This window comes from Bombina bombina, chromosome 3 (genome assembly GCF_027579735.1).
Source record: "Bombina bombina isolate aBomBom1 chromosome 3, aBomBom1.pri, whole genome shotgun sequence".
Taxonomy (NCBI): domain Eukaryota; kingdom Metazoa; phylum Chordata; class Amphibia; order Anura; family Bombinatoridae; genus Bombina; species Bombina bombina.
In genome coordinates, this window is record NC_069501.1 from 471,821,321 (window position 1) to 471,845,122 (window position 23,802).

General features: G+C 40.2%; 1 protein-coding gene across 4 annotated transcripts in view; it reads left to right on the top strand.

Moving 5' to 3' along the window:
- The window catches only part of AMPD2 (adenosine monophosphate deaminase 2), a 195,195-nt gene extending 173,571 nt beyond the window's left edge, over positions 1-21,624 (top strand). For all 4 annotated transcript variants that reach the window (XM_053706770.1, XM_053706773.1, XM_053706771.1 and 1 more), the window contains exons 15-18: positions 17,081-17,201; positions 17,532-17,705; positions 18,622-18,732; positions 19,680-21,624. In XM_053706770.1, the coding sequence (XP_053562745.1) occupies positions 17,081-17,201; positions 17,532-17,705; positions 18,622-18,732; positions 19,680-19,946 (673 nt within the window). In that variant the 3' untranslated portion in view covers positions 19,947-21,624. The remainder of the gene's footprint in view (positions 1-17,080; positions 17,202-17,531; positions 17,706-18,621; positions 18,733-19,679) is intronic.
- Positions 21,625-23,802: the final 2,178 nt, after the last annotated feature.

Below are 23,802 nucleotides of genomic sequence, written 5' to 3' on the forward strand. Positions count from 1 at the left end.
ATATTGTCTCTCTCATATTGAGGTGATTTTTGCTAATGTATGTGACATTTACATATTTCTTAGTGAACATTCTAAGATGTTTAGTTTGTTTCTATTTTTTTTATTTATATGGACTCATTTCATAATTTCTCTCATATTGAGATGATTTCTTCTGATGTCTGTGACATCATCATTGGTCCTTTGTATAACATACATATTTCTCCAACATAGGTGTGTCCGGTCCACGGCGTCATCCTTACTTGTGGGATATTCTCTTCCCCAACAGGAAATGGCAAAGAGCCCAGCAAAGCTGGTCACATGATCCCTCCTAGGCTCCGCCTTCCCCAGTCATTCTCTTTGCCGTTGTACAGGCAACATCTCCACGGAGATGGCTTAGAGTTTTTTAGTGTTTAACAGAACTTCAAGGTTCCTTGCTACGGGTCCAGATCCAGGGATCCCAAGGCGACTCTAGTAGATGCACTAGTAGCACCTTGGACCTTCAAACTAGCTTATGTATTCCCGCCGTTTCCTCTCATCCCCAGGCTGGTAGCCAGGATCAATCAGGAGAGAGCATCGGTGATCTTGATAGCTCCTGCGTGGCCACGCAGGACTTGGTATGCAGACCTGGTGAATATGTCATCGGCTCCACCATGGAAGCTACCTTTGAGACGAGACCTTCTTGTTCAAGGTCCGTTCGAACATCCGAATCTGGTCTCACTCCAACTGACTGCTTGGAGATTGAACGCTTGATCTTATCAAAGCGAGGGTTCTCAGATTCTGTCATTGATACTCTTGTTCAGGCCAGAAAGCCTGTAACTAGAAAAATTTACCACAAAATATGGAAAAAATATATCTGTTGGTGTGAATCTAAAGGATTCCCTTGGGACAAGGTAAAAATTCCTAAGATTCTATCCTTTCTTCAAGAAGGTTTGGAGAAAGGATTATCTGCTAGTTCCTTGAAGGGACAGATTTCTGCCTTGTCTGTGTTACTTCACAAAAAGCTGGCAGCTGTGCCAGATGTTCAAGCCTTTGTTCAGGCTCTGGTTAGAATCAAGCCTGTTTACAAACCTTTGACTCCTCCTTGGAGTCTCAATTTAGTTCTTTCAGTTCTTCAGGGGGTTCCGTTTGAACCCTTACATTCCGTTGATATTAAGTTATTATCTTGGAAAGTTTTGTTTTTGGTTGCAATTTCTTCTGCTAGAAGAGTTTCAGAATTATCTGCTCTGCAGTGTTCTCCTCCTTATCTGGTGTTCCATGCAGATAAGGTGGTTTTACGTACTAAACCTGGTTTTCTTCCGAAAGTTGTTTCTAACAAAAACATTAACCAGGAGATAGTCGTGCCTTCTTTGTGTCCGAATCCAGTTTCAAAGAAGGAACGTTTGTTGCACAATTTGGATGTTGTTCGTGCTCTAAAATTCTATTTAGATGCTACAAAGGATTTTAGACAAACATCTTCCTTGTTTGTTGTTTATTCTGGTAAAAGGAGAGGTCAAAAAGCAACTTCTACCTCTCTCTCTTTTTGGATTAAAAGCATCATCAGATTGGCTTATGAGACTGCCGGACGGCAGCCTCCTGAAAGAATCACAGCTCATTCCACTAGGGCTGTGGCTTCCACATGGGCCTTCAAGAACGAGGCTTCTGTTGATCAGATATGTAAGGCAGCGACTTGGTCTTCACTGCACACTTTTACTAAATTTTACAAGTTTGATACTTTTGCTTCTTCTGAGGCTATTTTTGGGAGAAAGGTTTTGCAAGCCGTGGTGCCTTCCATCTAGGTGACCTGATTTGCTCCCTCCCTTCATCCGTGTCCTAAAGCTTTGGTATTGGTTCCCACAAGTAAGGATGACGCCGTGGACCGGACACACCGATGTTGGAGAAAACAGAATTTATGTTTACCTGATAAATTACTTTCTCCAACGGTGTGTCCGGTCCACGGCCCGCCCTGGTTTTTTAATCAGGTCTGATAATTTATTTTCTTTAACTACAGTCACCACGGTATCATATGGTTTCTCCTATGCAAATATTCCTCCTTTACGTCGGTCGAATGACTTGGGAAGGCGGAGCCTAGGAGGGATCATGTGACCAGCTTTGCTGGGCTCTTTGCCATTTCCTGTTGGGGAAGAGAATATCCCACAAGTAAGGATGACGCCGTGGACCGGACACACCGTTGGAGAAAGTAATTTATCAGGTAAACATAAATTCTGTTTTTTTAGTGATCTTAGGACACTAATGTTTATTTTTATGTTTCCATATTTAGGTTTATGGAGGTGATTTCTGATAGTGTCTGAGACATCATGTGTTTTCTTAATATATCATATTCTTTTTCTTAGTGATCTCAGGACACTTAAGAGGTTTTTCAGTACCTATCGTATGTATAGGATACTTAATTCTTTTTCTCAGGAGTCAATATTCTCTTCTTATACGTGACATATTTGATAGTCTTATGTTAAAATCATAATTTGCTTAGTAATCTTAGGATTCCAATATGTTCAGCTCTTCCTATTTTTGGTATATTAGCCCTTTCTCATATGAGAAGGTCTTCTACCATGGACTGCTGCTTCATGTTCTGTCAGATGTAGCTGTAGATTTCTATCCTTTATCTTAGAAAGGAGGTTCTTTCTAAGGACTGTTGCTACATTCTTGTCCTTTTAGATACATTGTTTTTATTTGTATTTCTGGGACGCTTTATATGTTCGTTTAACCCCTTAAGGACCACAGCACTTTTCCATTTTCTGACCGTTTGGGACCAAGGCTATTTTTACATTTCTGCTGTGTTTGTGTTTAGCTGTAATTTTCTTCTTACTCATTTACTGTACCCACACATATTATATACAGTTTTTCTCGCCATTAAATGGACATTCTAAAAATATTATTTTCATCATATCTTATAATTTACTATAATTTTTTTATAAAATATGATGAAAAAAATGAAAAAAACCCCACCTTTTCTAACTTTGACCCCCAAAATCTGTTACACATCTACAACCACCAAAAAAACACCCATGCTAAATAGTTTCTAAATTTTGTCCTGAGTTTAGAACTACCCAATATTTATATGTTCTTTGCTTTTTTTGCAAGTTATAGGGCAATAAATACAAGTAGCACTTTGCTATTTCCAAACCACTTTTCTCTTGTTAAAGGGACAGTTTACCCAAAAATGTTCTCCCCTTTAATTTGTTCCCAATGATCCACTTTACCTGCTGGAGTGTATTAAATTGTTTACAAGTAGCTCCTTTACCCTTATATTGGCATTTGAAATTGTTAATTTAGCATGTGGTATCCCCACCTATTCTGAAAGTTTGTGGCCGCGCGTACCAGCTATAGATAAGCTTTGTAAACACAGCCAGCAGAAGAAATTACACTCCCAGTGTGATAAAGCAGAGATAAGGTAATAAAATGTTGATTTTCCATTGTTCTCTCAAAGTATTGGTGATTGTTTTAAGGACAGATATAAGATAAAGAAGCAGGTATATGTGCACAATGTGATACAGTAATGAGATCTGATTATAACTACAAGCTCAAACTATTTTATTAGGCTGTGGCTTCAAAACACAAAATCAGAGCTTTAATATACAGAAATACACCTTAAAAAGCTAATTTTCATACATGTTTTACTCTGCAGTTGGTAAAAAAAGCAATTATAAACACATTAAGGGAAAAACTATTTTACAGTATACTGTCCCTTTAAGTGTAGTCAGTCCACGGGTCATCCATTACTTATGAAATTATATCTCTTCCCCAACAGGAAGTTGCAAGAGGATCACCCAAGCAGATCTGCTATATAGCTCCTCCCCTCACATGTCATATCGAGTCATTCTCTTGCAAGCTAACTAAAGACAGGTTGTTGTGAGAGGTCTGTGGTGTTTTTAAACTTAGTTTATTTCTTCAATCAAAAGTTTGTTATTTTAAATGGCACCGGAGTGTGCTGTTTGTTTCTCAGGCAGCATTAGAAGAAGAATCTGCCTGCGTTTTTCTATGATCTTAGCAGACGTAACTAAGATCCACTGGCTGTTCTCGCACATTCTGAGGAGTGAGGTAACTTCAGAAGAGGGGAATAGCATGCAGGGCCCCCTGCAAACGAGGTATGTGCAGTAAATTATTTTTCTAAGCAATGGAATTGACTGAGAAATTGCTGCTGATACCAATGTAATGTAAGTACAGCCTTAAATGCAGTGGTAGCGACTGGTATTAGGCTGAGGAGTGTGTGTACACTGAAGTATTTTTCTAGGGAATGGAATTTGACTCAGAAAATACTTTTAATACTGAAGTAATGTGTGAGCCTTAACTGCAGTAAAAGCGACTGGTAGCAGGCTTATTAATAACACTTCATAACTTTTAAAATGTATGTTCAAAACGTTTACTGGCATGTTAATCGTTTTTTGTGAGGTACTTGGTGATAAAACTTATTTGGGCATGATTTTTACCACATGGCAAACTTTTGTTTCTGCATAGAAACAGTTAACTAAGCTTCCCACTGTGTAATATGAGTGGGAGGGGCCTATTTTAGCGCTTTTTTGAGCAGTAAAAATTCAGTCACAATCTTCCTACTTCATCCTCCATGATCCGTGACGTCTCTAGAGAGCTCAGGGGTCTTCAAAATTCATTTTGAGGGAGGTAATCAGTCACAGCAGACCTGTGACAGTGTGTTTGACTGTGATAAAAACGTTAATTATTAAATTGTTATCCGTTTTTGGGTATTAAGGGGTTAATCATCCATTTGCTGGTGGGTGCAATCCTTTGCTAACTTAATACATTTACTGTGAAAATTTGGTTGCTATAACTAATTTGGTTCATTGTTATTTCAACGGTGACAGCTTTTTGTGCTTCTTAAAGGCACAGTAGCGTTTTTTATATTGCTTGTAAATTTATTTGAAAAGTATTTTCCAAGCTTGCTAGTCTCATTGCTAGTCTGTTTAAACATGTCTGACACAGATGAATCTGTTTGTTCACTATGTATGAAGGCCAATGTGGAGCCCCATAGAAAATTGTGTACTAAATGCATTGATATAACTTTGAATAAAAGTCAGTCTTTACATGCAAAGAAATTATCACCAGACAACGAGGGGGAAGTTATGCCGACTAACTCTCCTCACGTGTCAGTACCTTCGCCTCCCGCTCAGGAGGTGCGTGATTTTGAGGCGCCAAGTACATCAGGGAGGCCCTTACAAATCACTTTGCAGGACATGGCTACTGTTATGACAGAAGTATTATCTAAATTGCCAGAATTAAGAGGCAAGCGTGATAGCTCTGGGTTAAGGACATTGCGCGCTGATGATGTGAGAGCCATGTCCGATACTGCGTCACAATTTGCAGAACATGAAGACGGAGAGCTTCATTCTGTGGGTGACGGATCTGATCCAGGGAGACTGGATTCAGAGATTTCTAATTTTAAATTTAAGCTTGAGAACCTCCGCATATTGCTAGGGGAGGTATTAGCGGCTCTGAATGATTGTAACACGGTTGCAATTCCAGAAAAATTATGTAGGTTGGATAGATACTATGCGGTACCGGTGTGTACTGACGTGTTTCCTATACCTAAAAGGCTTACAGAGATTATTAGCAAGGAGTGGGATAGACCCGGTGTGCCTTTTTCCCCTCCTCCCATATTTAGGAAGATGTTTCCTATAGACCCCACCACACGAGACTTATGGCAGATGGTCCCTAAGGTGGAGGGAGCGGTTTCTACTTTAGCTAAGCGTACCACTATCCCGGTGGAGGATAGTTGTGCTTTTTCAGATCCAATGGATAAAAAATTAGAAGGTTACCTTAAGAAAATGTTTGTTCAACAAGGTTTTATCTTACAGCCCCTTGCATGCATTGCGCCTGTCACTGCTGCGGCGGCATTCTGGTTTGAGTCTCTGGAAGAGGCCATTCGCACAGCTCCATTGGATGAAATTATGAACAAGCTTAAAGCACTTAAGCTAGCTAACGCATTTGTTTCTGATGCCGTCGTACATTTAACCAAACTTACGGCTAAGAACTCCGGATTTGCCATCCAAGCGCGCAGAGCGCTATGGCTTAAATCCTGGTCAGCTGACGTGACTTCTAAATCTAAATTGCTTAATATTCCTTTCAAAGGGCAGACCTTATTCGGGCCCGGCTTGAAAGAAATTATCGCTGACATTACGGGAGGTAAGGGCCATGCTCTACCTCAGGACAGGGCCAAATCAAAGGCCAAACAGTCTAATTTTCGTGCCTTTCGTAACCTCAAGGCAGGAGCAGCATCAACTTCCTCCGCTCCAAAACAGGAAGGAGCTGTTGCTCGTTACAGACAGGGCTGGAAAACTAACCAGTCCTGGAACAAGGGCAAGCAGGCCAGAAAACCTGCTGCTGCCCCTAAGACAGCATGAAGAGAGGGCCCCCTATCTGGAAACGGATCTAGTGGGGGGCAGACTATCTCTCTTCGCCCAGGCTTGGGCAAGAGATGTCCAGGATCCCTGGGCGTTGGAGATCATATCTCAGGGATATCTTCTGGACTTCAAAACTTCTCCTCCACAAGGGAGATTTCATCTTTCAAGGTTATCAGCAAACCAAATAAAGAAAGAGGCGTTTCTACGCTGTGTACAAGACCTCTTACTAATGGGGGTAATCCACCCAGTTCCGCGGACGGAACACGGGCAGGGATTCTATTCAAATCTGTTTGTGGTTCCCAAGAAAGAGGGAACCTTCAAACCAATCTTGGACTTAAAGATCCTAAACAAATTCCTAAGAGTTCCATCATTCAAAATGGAAACTATTCGAACCATCCTACCCATGATCCAAGAGGGTCAGTACATGACCACTGTGGACTTAAAGGATGCCTACCTTCACATACCGATTCACAAGGATCATTATCGGTACCTAAGATTTGCCTTCCTAGACAGGCATTACCAGTTTGTAGCTCTTCCCTTCGGGTTAGCTACGGCTCCAAGAATCTTTACAAAGGTTCTGGGCTCACTTCTGGCGGTACTAAGACCGCGAGGCATAGCGGTGGCTCCGTACCTAGACGACATCCTGATACAAGCGTCAAGTTTTCAAACTGCCAAGTCTCATACAGAGATAGTTCTGGCATTTCTGAGGTCGCATGGGTGGAAGGTGAACGTGGAAAAGAGTTCTCTATTACCACTCACAAGGGTTCCCTTCCTAGGGACTCTTATAGATTCTGTAGAGATGAAAATTTACCTGACGGAGGCCAGGTTATCAAAACTTCTAAATGCTTGCCGTGCCCTTCATTCCATTCCACACCCGTCAGTTGCTCAGTGCATGGAAGTAATCGGCTTAATGGTAGCGGCAATGGACATAGTACCATTTGCGCGACTGCATCTCAGACCACTGCAATTGTGCATGCTAAGTCAGTGGAATGGGGATTATTCAGATTTGTCCCCTCTACTAAATCTGGACCAAGAGACCAGAGATTCTCTTCTATGGTGGCTTTCTCGGCCCCACCTGTCCAAGGGGATGACCTTTCGCAGGCCAGATTGGACGATTGTAACAACAGACGCCAGCCTTCTAGGTTGGGGCGCAGTCTGTAATTCCCTGAAGGCTCAGGGATCATGGACTCAGGAAGAGAAACTCCTCCCAATAAATATTCTGGAGTTAAGAGCAATATTCAATGCTCTTCTAGCTTGGCCTCAGTTAGCAACTCTGAGGTTCATCAGATTTCAGTTGGACAACATCACAACTGTGGCTTACATCAATCATCAAGGGGGAACCAGGAGTTCCCTAGCGATATTGGAAGTCTCAAAGATAATTCGCTGGGCAGAGTCTCACTCTTGCCACCTGTCAGCAATCTACATCCCAGGCGTGGAGAACTGGGAGGCGGATTTTCTAAGTCGCCAGACTTTTCATCCGGGGGAGTGGGAACTTCATCCGGAGGTCTTCGCTCAACTGATTTATCGTTGGGGCAAACCAGATCTGGATCTCATGGCGTCTCGCCAGAACGCCAAGCTTCCTCATTACGAATCCAGGTCCAGGGACCCGGGAGCGGCGCTGATAGATGCTCTAGCAGCCCCTTGGGTTTTCAAGATGGCTTATGTGTTTCCACCGTTTCCGCTGCTGCCTCGACTGATTGCCAAGATCAAACAGGAGAGAGCATCAGTGATTCTGATAGCGCCTGCGTGGCCAAGCAGGACCTGGTATGCAGACCTAGTGGACATGTCGTCCTGTCCACCATGGTCTCTGCCTCTGAGGCAGGACCTTCTAATTCAGGGTCCTTTCAACCATCCAAATCTAATTTCTCTGAGGCTGACTGCATGGAGATTGAACGCTTGATTCTATCAAAGCGTGGCTTCTCGGAGTCGGTTATTGATACCCTAATGCAGGCTAGGAAACCTGTTACCAGAAGAATTTACCATAAGATCTGGCGTAAATATTTGTATTGGTGCGAATCCAAGAGTTACTCATGGAGTAAGGTTAGGATTCCTAGGATATTGTCTTTTCTACAAGAGGGTTTAGAAAAGGGCTTATCCGCTAGTTCGTTAAAAGGACAGATTTCTGCTCTGTCTATTCCAGACGTTCAGGCTTTTTGTCAGGCTTTGGCTAGGATTAAGCCTGTGTTTAAGACTGTTGCTCCGCCGTGGAGCTTAAACTTAGTTCTTAACGTCCTGCAAGGCGTTCCATTTGAACCCCTTCATTCCATTGATATTAAGCTGTTATCTTGGAAAGTTCTGTTTTTGATGGCTATTTCCTCGGCTCGAAGAGTCTCTGAGTTATCTGCCTTACATTGTGATTCTCCTTATCTGATTTTTCATTCAGACAAGGTAGTTCTGCGTACTAAACCTGGGTTCTTACCTAAGGTAGTTTCTAACAGGAATATCAATCAAGAGATTGTTGTTCCATCATTGTGTCCTAACCCTTCTTCAAAGAAGGAACGACTTTTGCATAATCTGGACGTAGTCCGTGCCCTGAAGTTCTATTTGCAGGCAACTAAAGATTTTCATCAAACTTCTTCCCTGTTTGTCGTTTACTCTGGACAGAGGAGAGGTCAAAAGGCTTCGGCTACCTCTCTCTCTTTTTGGCTTCGTAGCATAATACGTTTAGCCTATGAGACTGCTGGACAGCAGCCTCCTGAAAGAATTACAGCTCATTCTACTAGAGCTGTGGCTTCCACCTGGGCCTTTAAAAATGAGGCTTCTGTTGAACAGATTTGCAAGGCTGCGACTTGGTCTTCACTTCACACTTTTTCAAAGTTTTACAAATTTGACACTTTTGCTTCTTCGGAGGCTATTTTTGGGAGAAAGGTACTTCAGGCAGTGGTTCCCTCCGTTTAAAGTTCCTGCCTTGTCCCTCCCTTCATCCGTGTACTTTAGCTTTGGTATTAGTATCCCATAAGTAATGGATGACCCGTGGACTGACTACACTTAACAAGAGAAAACATAATTTATGCTTACCTGATACATTTATTTCTCTTGTAGTGTAGTCAGTCCACGGCCCGCCCTGTCTTTTAAGGCAGTTCAAAAAATTTTAATTTAACTCCAGTCACCACTGCACCCTATGGTTTCTCCTTTCTCGTCTTGTTTCGGTCGAATGACTGGATATGACATGTGAGGGGAGGAGCTATATAGCAGATCTGCTTGGGTGATCCTCTTGCAACTTCCTGTTGGGGAAGAGATATAATCCCATAAGTAATGGACTGACTACACTACAAGAGAAATAAATTTATCAGGTAAGCATAAATTATGTTTTTTTCAAAATTAGCGATAGTTACATTGGAACACTGATATCTGTCAGGAATCCCTGAATATCCCTTGACATGTATATATTTATTTTTAGAAGACAACCCAAAGTATTGATCTAGGCCCATTTTGGTATATTTCATGCCACCATTTCACCGCCAAATGCGATCAAATAAAAAAAATGATTCACTTTTTTACAAATGTTGTCGCAAACTTTAGGTTTCTCACTGAAATTATTTACAAACAACTTGTGCAATTATGGCACAAATGGTTGTAAATGCTTCTCTGGACCCCCTTTGTTCAGAAATAGCAGACTTATATGGCTTTGGGGTTGCTTTTTGGTAATTAGGACGCTAAATGCCGCTCCGCACCACACATGTATTATGCCCAGCAGTGCAGGGGTTAATTAGGGAGCTTGTAGGGAGTTTATAGAGCTAATTTTAGCTTTAGTGTAGTGTAGTAGGCAACCCCAAGTTTTGATCTATTTTTGGTATATTTCATGCCACCATTTCACCGCCAAATGCGATCAAATTAAAAAAAAGTTAAATTTTTTCACAATTTTAGGTTTCTCACTGAAATTATTTACAAACGTCTTGTGCAATTATGGCACAAATGGTTGTAAATGCTTTTCTGGTATCCCCTTTGTTCAGAAATAGCAGACATATATGGCTTTGGCGTTGCTTTTTGGCAATTAGAAGGCCGCTAAATGCCGCTGTGCACCACACTTGTATTATGCCCAGCAGTGACAGGGTTAATTAGGTAGCTTGTAGGGAGCTTGCAGGGTTAATTTTAGTTTTAGTGTAGAGATCAGCCTCCCACCTGACCCCCTGATCCCTCCCAAACTGCTCTTTTCCCTCCTCCACCCCACAATTGTCCCCGCCATCTTAAATACTGCCAGAAAGTCTGCCAGTACTATAATAAATTTTTTATTTTATTTTTAAGTTGTTTTTTTTTTAAATATCTGCTCAGCTGTGATGGACCCCCCCTTAGTCCCCAACCTCCCTGATCCCCCCCCAAACAGCTCTCTAACCCTCCCCCGATACCTATTAGTTGCCATCTTGGGTACTGGCAGCTGTCTTTTATAAATGATCGATTTTTCTGTTGTGTAGCTGCCCCCCCTCAATACCCCCCTCCCAAATCCTTTTATATTATTTTTTTTTCCCGGCCTCTCACTTCGCAATCCAAGGAACATTGGTAGCAGTGGTTGCTGCGAGTGCGCCCCCGCAGGCCCCCCTGCATGCTCCCGGCACCTGGAGTGCACATACAGGAAACCGGATGCTGGGTAGCGTTGGCCCACCCACCCGCCTCTCTGCTAAGCTCCCACCCACCTGCAATACCCTGAGAGCTGCTGGAAGCGATCGCAATCTCTTAAGGTGCTCAATTAGACCAGGTACGTCTATTGTCACTAACTGACAGTTTTTGCAGGACGTACCTGGTACGTCATTGGTTGTTAAGGGGTTAATATAAACCTTTTTTTGAATTTTAGTTCAGGTTTATTTCCTGTTCTTCGTGGGTTCTTGCTGTCATCATTGATGGCTTCTTCCCCCCTGTCTGTTTTGTTCTACCTATTGTTTAGGTATTCAAGGACTTCGTTCTTAAGTTTTCAGCCTTCCTAGCTGTCCTGGGAGCGGACAGGGTAGTTGAGTGGTCTAAGGTGCTAGACTCAGGATCTTCATCTTCCCAGTGATTGGGTGTTCTGGTCTCCGAATGGAGGCATTGGTTCAGATCCCACTTCAAAATCTGGCCTTTTCAAGAACTCTTGTCCTTTCTGAGGCTTGGATAGCTGGGCCTTGTTAGTGCAGTATGGAGCTTGTGTCAGTCTCCTATTCTGAAGGTCGGAATTCATGCCTCTCTGTAGACACTTTTTTTTTATGTTCTCTGCGAGGCTTCCAGCCCTGAAAGCTATGGTTCCTTTCAGTTAAGATTTTCTGTGGCTTTTTAATTCTTTAATCCCCTTTTTGTCCTTGTTTTCTTTTGTTCTACTTTATCTTCGGTTTAACCTGTCCAGCTAGAAAGTGGTTGAGAGCTTGTATCCACCCTGGCGGCTGGACTTTTCTCGGAGACAGCTGTGACCTATTGGTTTTTGGCATTGTCCTTTTAGACTAGAGTTTGATTTTCAACCAGATACGTCTACAGATCCTTCTAGGAAGAATGTCTTATCCAAAGAATTTCCCGGTTTTGGGATCTATCTTTGGCTTCAAGTAGCGGGGAGTGGATCTTTCTTCCAGAACTGTTACTAAGGATATCCCTAAAGGGTTTTTCAGAGAGCGTTGACTTGGTGTCTCGCCTCTCTTTCTTTTTGTCCAGATTTGAATCCAAATCGTAGACTCTCTGAAGCTGACTGCTTGGAGATTGAACGCCTAGTCTTGTCTAGACAAGGTTTTTCTGAGTAGGTTATTGATACCATGATTCAGGCTCGTAAACCGGTATCTCGCAAGATATTCCTTAAGGCGCACATACCTTTTTCTTGGAGTCAGGAGAGGTTTCAGAAGGGTCAGATTTCTCTCTAAAGGGTCAGATTTCTTTCCTTTTGATTCTACTGCATAAGCATTTGGCCGACCTGCCAGTTATTTAATCTCTTATTCAGGCCCTGTTTAGAACCAGGCCTGTGTTTAAGTCTGTTGCTCCTCTGTGGAGCCCTAATCTTGTTCTTAGGGTTCTGCAGCAGGCTCGGTTTGAGCTTATGCACTCTGTTGATATTCAGTCATTGTCTTTGAAAGTTTTATTTTGTCTCGCTATTTCTTCTGCTCGTAGAGTCTCAGAGCTTTCGGCTCAACATTGTGATCCCATTATCTTATTTTTCATGCGTATAAGGCTGTCCTTCGTACCAAATTGGGATTTCTTCCTAAGGTGGTTTCGGACTGCAGTTTCAATCAAGAAATTGTCATTCCTTCGTTCTGTCCTAATCCTTCTTCTCATAAGGAACGTCTGTTGCATAACCTGGATGTTGTGCGTGCTTTGAATCTGTATCTGCAGGCAACTAGGAATTTTTGACATTCTACTACCTTTTTTGTTATATTTTCTGGTAAACGTAAGGGCCGGAAGTTTAGCATTCGGAACTTTGCTAATCCGAATGCATTTGTACCAAATAAATCTGAATTAGTTCGGATTTATTAGTTACATTCGAAATGTAATATTCAAATTCAAATGTCACATTCGAATTTGAATGTCACATTCAAATTCGAAATAGTATTTCTAGTCTACAACTGTGTTTAATGATACATTCGAATTTGAATGTAACATTTAAATTTGAAATATTATTTCTAGTCTACAACTGTGTTTAATAAATGTAATATTCAAATTTGAATGCTACATTCAAATTCAAAATAGTATTTCTAGTCTAATACTGTTTGAAATAATATTAAACTTCCGAATTTACGAATCGAATCCGGAACGAATACATCCGAATGTATTCGAATCTGAATGAATCCAAAACAAATGCATTCAAATGTATCCGAATTCGAATCAATCCGAATCTGAAATTCGAAACGAACCGAATTTTATCGCTGCGCACAAGTCTAATTTCCACCATTACCACGTATACCTTGTGTAGTGGCACGCATCAAACAGGAGCAAGCGTCAACTACTCTGATTGCTCCATCGTGACCGTGGAGGACGTGGTTTGCGGATCTAGTGGGGATGTCATCGTCCCCTCCATGGAGGTTGCCCTGTCGCAGGGAACTGCTGGTACAGGGCCCTTTGTGCATCAGAATCTAGATTCTCTGAGGCTGACTGCGTGGAGATTAAATGCTTAGTCTTAGCCAGAAGAGGTTTTTCTGAGAGGGTAATTGATACTCTCAGTCAAGCCAGAAAGCTGGTCACCCATCGCATCTATCATAAGGTGTGGAGGACTTACTTACTCTGGTGTGAAACTCGTGGATATTCCTGGGATAAGGTCAGGGTATCCAGAATTCTTTCCTTCCTCCAGGATGGTTTGGAGAAGGGACCTGCCGCCAGTTCCTTAAGGGGACAGATTTCGGCTCTGTGTTGTTATACAAGAAGCTCGCTGACCTCCCTGATATACAGTCTTTTGTTCAGGCTCTGTCCAGGATCAGGCCTATGTTTAGACATTCTGCTCCTCCTTGGAGTTTGAATCTAGTTCTGAAGGTTTTGCAGGGGGCTCCGTTCGAGCCTATGCATTCTTTTCACATTGTCTTGGAAGGTTCTTTTTCTAATGGCCATTGCTTTGGCACGCAGGGTGTCTGAATTAGCGGCCTTGCAATGTGAGCCTCCTTACTTGGTTTTCCATGCAGATAAGGTTGTCCTTCGTACTGGACTGGGATTTCTCCCTAAGGTTGTGTCTGTTCGTAACATTAATTGGGAAATTGTGGTTCCTTCCTTGTGTACTAAACCTTCTTCGAAGGAACAGTTACTTCATAACTTGGATGTGGTTCAAGCTTTGAAATTCTATATTCAGGCTACGAAGGATTTCAGACAAACTTCAGCTTTGTTTATTGTCTATTCGGGGAAGCGCAAGGGGCAAAAGGCTTCTTCCACTTCCACTTCCCAATCCTTTTGGCTGAGGAGCATGATTCGCTTGGCTTACGAGACAGCGGAACATAAGTCTCCTCAGAGGATTACGGCTCACTCAACTAGATCTGTGGCTTCTTCTTGGGACTTTAAGAATGAGGCCTATATGGAGCAGATTTGCAAGGCAGCTACCTGGTCTTCCTTACATACTTTTTCAAAGTTTTACAAATTTGACGTTTTTTGTTCGGCTGAAGCAGCTTTTGGGAGAAAGGTTTTGCAGGCTGTGGTGCCCTCAAAATAGGGTCCGCCTAATTTTTACCCTCCCGTTTTTCATTCAGTGTCCTCTAGAGCTTGGGTATTTGTTTCCCACAAGTAATGAATGAAGCCGTGGACTCTCCTAGTATTAGATGGAAAACATAAATTATTCGTACCTGATAATTTAATTTCCATCGTTGCGAGGAGAGTCCACGGCTCCCAACCGGTTCTCCGTTGGGCGGACCTAAATTTCTTTAGTTTTTTCTTCTGGCACCATTTATACCCTGATATTTCTCCTACTGTTCCTTGTACCCTCGGCAGAATGACTGGGGGATAAGGGGAGTGGGGGAGGTATTTAAACAGTTGGCTGGGGTGTCTTTGCCTCCTCCTGGTGGCCAGGTTCTGTATTTCCCACAAGTAATGAATGAAGCCGTGGACTCTCCTCGTAACGATGGAAATGAAATGATCAGGTAAGCATAATTTATGTTTTATGCATTCATATTTAATAAATATTTTAACTATGTATTTACTGTAAATACCTCACATTCCAATGTTCTGCTCATAGGGGAATATGTTCTAAGTATTTCTAAATAGATATTCATATATAGCTCTGTATATATCTATACCAATATATAATAATGTGTGTGTATAAATATACCGTATTGTCCCGAGTATAGGCCGCACTTTTTTCCCCTAATGCAAGTCTTTAAATTAGGGGTGCGGCCTATACTCGGGATGTTGCCCAAAAAAAGTATACAGGATGGCTAAAGGGAGGTACCGGTAGTTACAGTAATAGAGTAGTGGGCACTGTGTGAGGGAACGAAGCTGAGTGGATTAAGAGGAGGCAGTCTATGAGTGTTATCAGGGGGCTGTGTGTGTGAGCGGCAGGATATTATATATACATACAGTATATAGGTAGATATCTATATAAATAGAACATATACTAATATCTGATGAACATTGGAATGTGAAATATTCATATTTTCATGTTGGGTTACCACACTTGAGAATATGCAATCAGGTTTGCGTGCGAGTTGGTTGTTAGTTTTTGTTTCTCACTTTTTTGCTCCTTTGACTTCTATGGGGGAATAGGTTATCAACTCAGTATACGAGCACAACCCGATGAGCACAAAAAGCTTACTTCTAGCGCAGATAATGCTTGAACCGGAGCGTTAAATAGAGCTCCACTTGTAATCTGGCCCTTGGTGTGTAAATTGTTTGGCTATGGATTAGCCGACCAACAAGACTTTTGGGACTTTTAAAGACTGTGTGGTATCGCTGTTCCCTGGACAAATAGTACAAATAAGAGGCGCTATTGTTACAATATGTATAGTATAATTTCTTTATGTAGCCAAAACTCAGATATATTCTTAACGCCTTAACGACCGGTACGTACCCTGTACGTCACTGGTCGTAAAGGGATTGTGCTGCTATAATAGAACAGGTCATGCACTGAGCGGCAAGACTGCGCTATTAGTTCCTCCCTCCATCCGTATGGCTTCCTAAAATAGCCAACGGCGAGACAGCGCTACTGAAAGTGGTTCCCCCATTTAAAGACCATTAAGTCATTAAGGGGTTATTCAGAGATCCTTTCTTGTACAAAGAAAATCCCTTATCAATACTACTAGTAAAATTGGGACGTCCATAGAGAATGAGAGGGAAATGCATGTTTCCAACATATTGCTAATAAACAAATGTATGTTGTTACCGTAAATACATTTTCATTAAATGATCATTTATAGGTATAATAACACATTATTTATATACGTACAAACTGGTAAACTCAAATTTCCCCGATAGATAATAGATAGATAATAGGATGTCTGTTTGGTAACTCATTAAAGGGATGGTAAACTCAGTTCTGTCATCTGTCAGTAATAAATAGTTTGTAGCACAATAAATTTGCATATGTTTTTTCTCTAAATGAAGTGTATGTTAAATGTTATGTAAATTAATCAATTACTTTTATGTGCATCGCGTTCCCTCGCCGGCCCCCTCGCTAGAAGAAATCTATTGCTCAGACGCGTCCAATCAAAATACGTGTCTATGGGCTTGTTTACATTTGTCATTATGCGAGGCAACTAGCATCTTGGTTAAAAATTCATTCATTACGTTCAGCATATCAAGAACAAACAGTTATTTAGACACTATGCGCGTTCACGATTTTCTTTATGCATGCGTATATCTAATAATCTCAATTGTCTGTCTACGCAGGTAACATACTTACGCTGATAAATTTGATTGCTTGTTTGTGCTAGGGGTAAGAAAACCTAAACAGCATTCTTGTTCTCTATCCATGAACAAAGTAAACAATGAATCTCGTGATTCAATGTTTACTTTGTTCATTGACAATTTAGAATTTGCGCATGCGCTATTTACTATCGATATCGGGAGCACACTTAGGGAGTGACGTATACAGCTGGTGGAACTGCTGTACACGACACGGAAAAGAACAAGCACTATACCATGGGGCGGAGTTGGAGAACGTAACGGATCAAGATTAGAATATAATAAAATAAGAAAATGCAAGTATAAAAAAAATACACTAGCGTTTCAACTTTTATACATTATGAATCTGATTTATGCATCTTACATTACATTGAGTTTACCATCCCTTTAAGGGAATGACCGATTTTACTTGTCTTGAAATCTGTGGTTTTATGCACAAAATTATTGGTATTGTTTCTCATCACTTCCTTTTTTCTTTGTCTTCATGGTAACAGGCAGCGCGGATTCCACACATTTGTGCTAAGGCCACACTGTGGTGAAGCAGGGCCCATTCACCATTTGGTATCCGGTTTTATGTTGTCACAGAACATCTCACACGGGCTTTTGCTGCGCAAGGTGAAGTATAAGTACTATAACTGGTATCACAACAGACACCATTTTCACCCACATCACTATTCCCAACCACTAACTGAGATTTGACTTGCAACTTCCAGTTCTTCTCTGAAGGATTTAGTTTTACCTTTTTTTGTGCCATCCTTTTTAACATCCTTTTGATAGGTTCCCTCTCATTCCCATAGTCTCATCTCCAAGCCTTTTGCCCTCTCAGACTTTGAGATCCATTCTCTATGTCACACAAATAATAGCCTGCCATTCTCCTTCCCTTCTATCTTATCTTAAACCATCCTATGAGAAGTACTATCTATCTCTTGTTTTGTTTGCCTACAGGCCCCGGTACTGCAATACTTGTACTATCTGGCCCAGATTGGAATTGCCATGTCTCCTCTCAGTAATAACAGTCTGTTTCTGAGTTATCATCGAAATCCGCTTCCAGATTTTCTGTCTCGAGGTCTCATGGTATCTCTCTCAACTGATGATCCACTGCAGTTTCACTTCACAAAGGTACTACAGGGCAAGGGAACTTCACAATGTGTGGGAGGCAGGCTTTGTAAGGATGCATTATATTGAGGTATCAGGTTTTTTGAAGGGTGCTACCTTTGTTCTTAAGTAAAGTAAGCTCACTATTGTGACTTAGGTTCATCACTCAATATGGGGGCCTAGGATAAAGGGTACTTTGGTTTGAGTCTTCAGGTTGTTGTTGAGGTTCAATATCACAAGCTCAGGTTTGCGTTTAGTTAGATTAAAGAAGTGTTCAGTAAAGGAGGCACAAGTATATGTGAGTTTAATATTTAAGGCTCGAAATGGGGAGTGCTCAGTAATATAAACCAATGTATAGTGGTGTATATAACACCGGCCACAGGTATGGGAATGCGCTGAATTGGAAGTCTTAGACTTGTGTGTGCTTGCTATTGAAATCCCAGAATCTTGTTTCAATTGATAGATGTGTATGAAAATCCTCTGAATCAGCAAGCGCTACCCGGATGCTGAACCAAAATTGGGCCAGCTCATAAGCTTACATTCCTGTTTTTTTCAAATAAAGATACCAAGATAACGAAGCAAAATTGATAATAGGAGTAAATTAGAAAGTTGCTTAAAATTGCATGCTCTATCTGAATTGTTAAATAAAAAAATTGGGTTCAGTATCCCTTTAACTAAAGAAAATGACCAGCAATACCTTCTTTGAGTGTTTAGCTTTGATGTAACAGATTGAAGCATCAGTTGTTAAAAGTCAGTATACATAATTTAGTAGATAGGTCACATATTTAGGGTGTTTAAATTGCGTTTTGACCAGTGAAAAAAGCTCATCGGTGAGTGTTTAAGCTTAGAGGGTGGTAATTAATCGGATTTCAAGCAAAGGGTGCTTCATATTGAGATCATGGGTTTTGGGTTTGGAACTGACCTTAAGTTTCTACTACAGGAACCTTTAATGGAAGAATACAGCATTGCAGCTCAAGTGTGGAAATTGAGTTCATGCGATATGTGTGAACTTTCAAGGAACAGCGTGTTAATGAGCGGTTTCCCCCACAAGGTAAAAATATGTTTCTTAATAAGCAAATAACTTACACACATTTGAATATAATCAGTTTAAGTCATTTACACCCCCATTACAGAAAGGTTCTGAATATCATACCAGCCATACACGCTACAATATCTATATATTTTTATAACATGACAAAATGTAAACCAAGTGCCCTTCTCCTAAACTGCTGACTTTTAACATTAAAGGGACATGATGCTCAAACATTTCTATCATACATGTGAATGAGCAGCATTTGTAACATTTTTTGCCTAAAAAAGGTTAACTAAAGTCTGTTTAGTGAAACCTATAATGCATTATCATTTTTGTACTTCCTATTAATGCTCACTGGTTAGTAAGGACCAATCAGCAAACGAAGAGGGACACGGCTAACATAAAGGACCAATAAAACAATGCAATAGCACTTATTTTGATTTTGAAATGAGTAGTAGAATATTTTCTGACAAATTTCAAAGTTGACCCACGTTTCCCTCCATCTATATCATGTGACAGCCATCAGCCAATCACAAAATGCCTTTATTAATATACTGTTCACTTTTGCACATGCTCAAGAGCTGGAGCCTCAGAGATTGTGTATATAAAAAGAATGTGTACTTTTTGAGTATATTGGAATTCTTTTTATTTTTTAAAATTGCATGCTTTATCTGAATCATGAAACTTCAAGCCTGACTTTAGTGACCACCTTAACAAGAAAAAAATTGGTTTATTCTGGAAAGAAACATTTAGTCCAATAATAGTAATAATAATGATAATAATAGCAATATATTTTGCAATGTGCCACTTACATGAAGCAAAAGTAAATATGACTGCAATGTTGCTTTACAATGCTTACATTTCGTACAAAGCATCATCTGTGTTAACAAAGAATGCCTTACGAAAATGTTTTAAATCACTTCTCAATAGGTGACACGTGTTACAATCATGTTTCTAATTTACAGGTCAAGAGTTACTGGCTAGGCCCTAACTACATGAGAGACGGACCAGAGGCAAATGATATCCGTCGAACCAATGTCCCTGACATTCGGGTTGGGTACAGACATGAGACTCTCTGTGAAGAACTGATGCTCATCACACAAGCTTTGCAGAGCGAGGAACTGGAGCCCATCCCAGAGGAGATTCTGTCTATGGGAGGAGGGCTGGGAGAAAATGATAAAGAAGCAGAAGACGAAGGCCTAACAATGGGGGATGAGAGGAGGAGAAACTAAGAGCGAGAGAGAGCTGAAGGGGGAGGAGAGTGGTCAAGAGAAAGCCCCTAAAATAAGATGGTTGATTGAGGGAAGCAGTAGGGGCAAATAAGAGATTAGAAAGAAAGAGTAATATATTTTTAAATATAGCAAAAATACATTTAGGTCATGTGGTGAACATGGAAAAAGACTCATAAGTGTATAGGGATACTAAAATAAAGAGTATATCTTGGGCCTAGAAGTAATCAACACAAATATTATGTGCATGCTCTTGAGATAGAGATAATACCAAGAGTATAGAAAATGCTGTAAGCATGATAAGAGGGCAATAACAGTGGAAGAAATACCCTGAGCAAGTCAGAGAATAAACGGAAACGATGATGGTGAGGAAAAGGTGACAAAAAGATGTTACCCTGAGAAAGGAAGAACATAACAGCCAGTAAAAGTAGTTAGACAGCTGGGAGCAGATCAGAGAAACAGTAGATTTTGAACTTCCTAAGAAGCAAGAAGAACCCAATGGAAAGGAGGAAAAAGTATGACAATATTGAAAGAATGGTGAAAAATACTTTTTTTATTATTATTAGTTTCATCAGGGAAGCGAGGCAGAGACTAAAGTAGTGTTGTTGACATAGTTGCAGTAGTTTTCCAGCAGGTTAGAGGATTCATCTAGAAAAACAGATAACTCTTGGACAAAGACAACTGATGGCGGCGCTTTACAAATAAATGATAATAATAACCGTGTGTGGGTTAGAGTTGCGTAGTGTGGGCAGAGAGAATACAGAAAGCTGTGCAGAAAACTTAGGAGAGTTGAGATGTAGAAAAACAGCTATGTTTAATGCAGGAGTCAGGGAGCTAGAATTTTACCCCAGCTCTTAAAAAAAGTGCAGAGCTGGCTTCTGAATATTTTGGCTTGTTCCTACGTTTGATAAAAACCGGCCTAACCCTGGTTTACTGCAAAAGATGTGTAATGTGATAATACAGCTTCATACAGCGAGTGTGAGTGTATGATTGTGTGAAGTGTGTGGTATAATCTGTGAGTGGCAGTTGTCTTTAATTTTTTTAGTTGTGCATTTTGTTATACGCTACACATTCTCCCATCTGAGTGCTAAAAGATATCAAGCTGAGCACCGACCTCTTACAAACATGAGAGAGTAATGTATAAATCTTATCTAAACATTAGTTATAATATTCTTCTCACACAGAGATAAGATATTTCTAGTGAATTTAGGGAATCTTTTCTTTTTGAGATTTTTTACATAAACACAGTCATTCTAGTTTCTATCTCCTTTGAATAAATTCCCTTAAACCTTGGTGTTTAAAAGCACCACATGTGGTCGCGCCAATAAACCTGGTCATCTGATTATTTATTTTAGATTTGTGAGTATACTTATAAAGCATTAAATTACATCTACGGTCAGGATTTTTTTGCTTACCATAAACTAGGTTAAAAATGATTTATTGGACCAAAAAAATAAATAAATAATATCATTTAAATAAAAAGCTTTATTTAGTTAGATCTGTGAAAAATCAAGGATACAGAAGTATGTGGTTATTTTGATGTGTCACTTTTCTGCATGCTGTTCAGTGTTTATTAATGTGTTTTAGCGCCCAACCAAACTGTCTTTTTCCCCCAACATGCTGCTATTGGACACATTGGATAAAGACATTTGCATGAGAAATAAAGATACATTTATATAAACTTGTTCTTTTCTTCATTCCTGGCGTATGCACCATCTGACACCTGAATCATCAAGTTTTCAAATATTGACTTATAAGAAAACAGGAGGGAGTGAGGACAGAGAGGGAGAGGAAAAGGAAATAAGAGAGAAGGACTAGAGATGAGAGAGAATGTAGAAAGAGAAGTGAGATGGAAGAGATAGAAAAAGAGAAAAAAGAAAAAAAACACTGGGAGAGAGAGGACAGAAAAGAGATGACAGAGTGAGAAAAAGAGAAACCACAAGAGGGTAGAGAAGAGAGGAGGAGAGACAGAAGAGAAAAGGAATAGAAAGAACAGAGAGAGAATGAAAATAAGGGGGTAGATAGGACAACAAATAGAGGCCTGCGAGAGAAAAAAGAGCAGGAGAGAGAGAGAGGTAAGTAGAGGAAAACCAAAGAAGGGAGAGTAAGAGGAGGTAGAAGAGAGATACGTAACAGAGGAGAGAGAGAGAATGAAATAGAGAGAAGAGAGGGAGGAAAGAGGAAGGAAATGAGAGAAGGAAGAAAGAGAAAAGAGGAAAAATTATATAGAAACAGATACAAAAGTGCAAAACAATACATAATACAATACTTGCCAAATCACATATTTTACCTTTTCTAAATAAGTTTCTGCTATTTTGAAAGGGTTTCTTTGCCATATAAATCTTTGGGACAGTCTGAAAACACTTGGATTGTACAAAGGTGCTCATGCCCTATATAACCACACAGAAACCAGTGGCCCAAAGGATTTTAACCGTTTTAAAATACTATTTACCTACTTAGAAAAGGTAAAATATATAAAGTGGCAAGGTTGGCACCTGTTTATTTGCCAGGCTGGGCCAGGCTGAGAACATGTCTCTCCTATGATGGGCCTCACGTTCTGTAAATATCCACACAGAAAAGATATGCCACAAATATCCAAGCCTTATGACAGGCAACAGGAGTCCTCTGTCTGTTGTATCCTACTTGGAAAAAAAAATAAGGTAGAGAGCAAGACATGAAATTATATATGCAGAAGCATATCATGTTAATACACACACGTTATACATGTTGGGATGGAAATTAATTTGCTCCTTGTATATTCACTTTGATGCATAATCAGGTTGCATAACATATGATTACAATACAGCATGAATGGAAAAGTAAAAATTAGTGTGTGAGGCATACCCTGATATAAGTGAAGATAAAAGGGCAAAAAAATTTTTTTTTCAAAGTAGGATACAACAGACAGAGGACTCCTGTTGCCTGTCATAAGGCTTGGATATTTGTGGCATAACTACTTTAAGTATTAGTTTGCATAGTTAATGTGCAGGTTCTTTTAGAGATTTATTTGTCTTACAATCTAATATTATGTAGTGTGTATTTATCTTAACTGCCCAGTTAGTCAATGGTTAATGTTTTTTTACTTGTTAACTCACACATTGGAAAGCATTCTAATCAACCAATGATGTTGCTTCTTGTCTTTTAAATTAAGCAGCACTGGTGCATCCCATCAGCTATGATTACGGTATTACACCGAAACATGTCAGCTGGAAGTACCATGTGCTGAGTGTTTTCTGTACAGACCCCCATGGGTTTTTTATCCTCTGTGGAATATGAATAAATTTAGAATTTTTTATTGACCTCCGGATTTCCCTTTGCTTTTTCATATATATATATATATATATATATATATATATATATATATATATATATATACACATACACACAAGTACATGTACAATTTATATAAGTATATTTAATATTATATGTATAATACAATATTGTGTACATATATATATATATATATATATATATATATATAGTCCAGATAGAGGACAGCACAATCTTACGCCAATTCAACTGCCAAGGTGCACTGCAAGCCAATTCGTATCCTCTCCAAGAACACAGGCACTCACTGGTCTTTATAAAAGGTAATCCTTTATTCAATCCATTAAAACGATAATAATACCATGACGTTTCGGCACAACATTGTGCCTTTATCAAATGTATCAAAATATTAAAAGCTTCATACCAAACTTACCCCAAGTCACCACTTAAATACTGCTGGAGTATAGCACCTGCCGTCAACTCATTGTGTGCAAAGTCGGCGTCTGACGTCATCAGGGAGCGCTAGACTGTGCGCCCTGTGAGATCGTAACGCAGATGTTGTCATAGCAACATGTAAACTATACACTGTCAC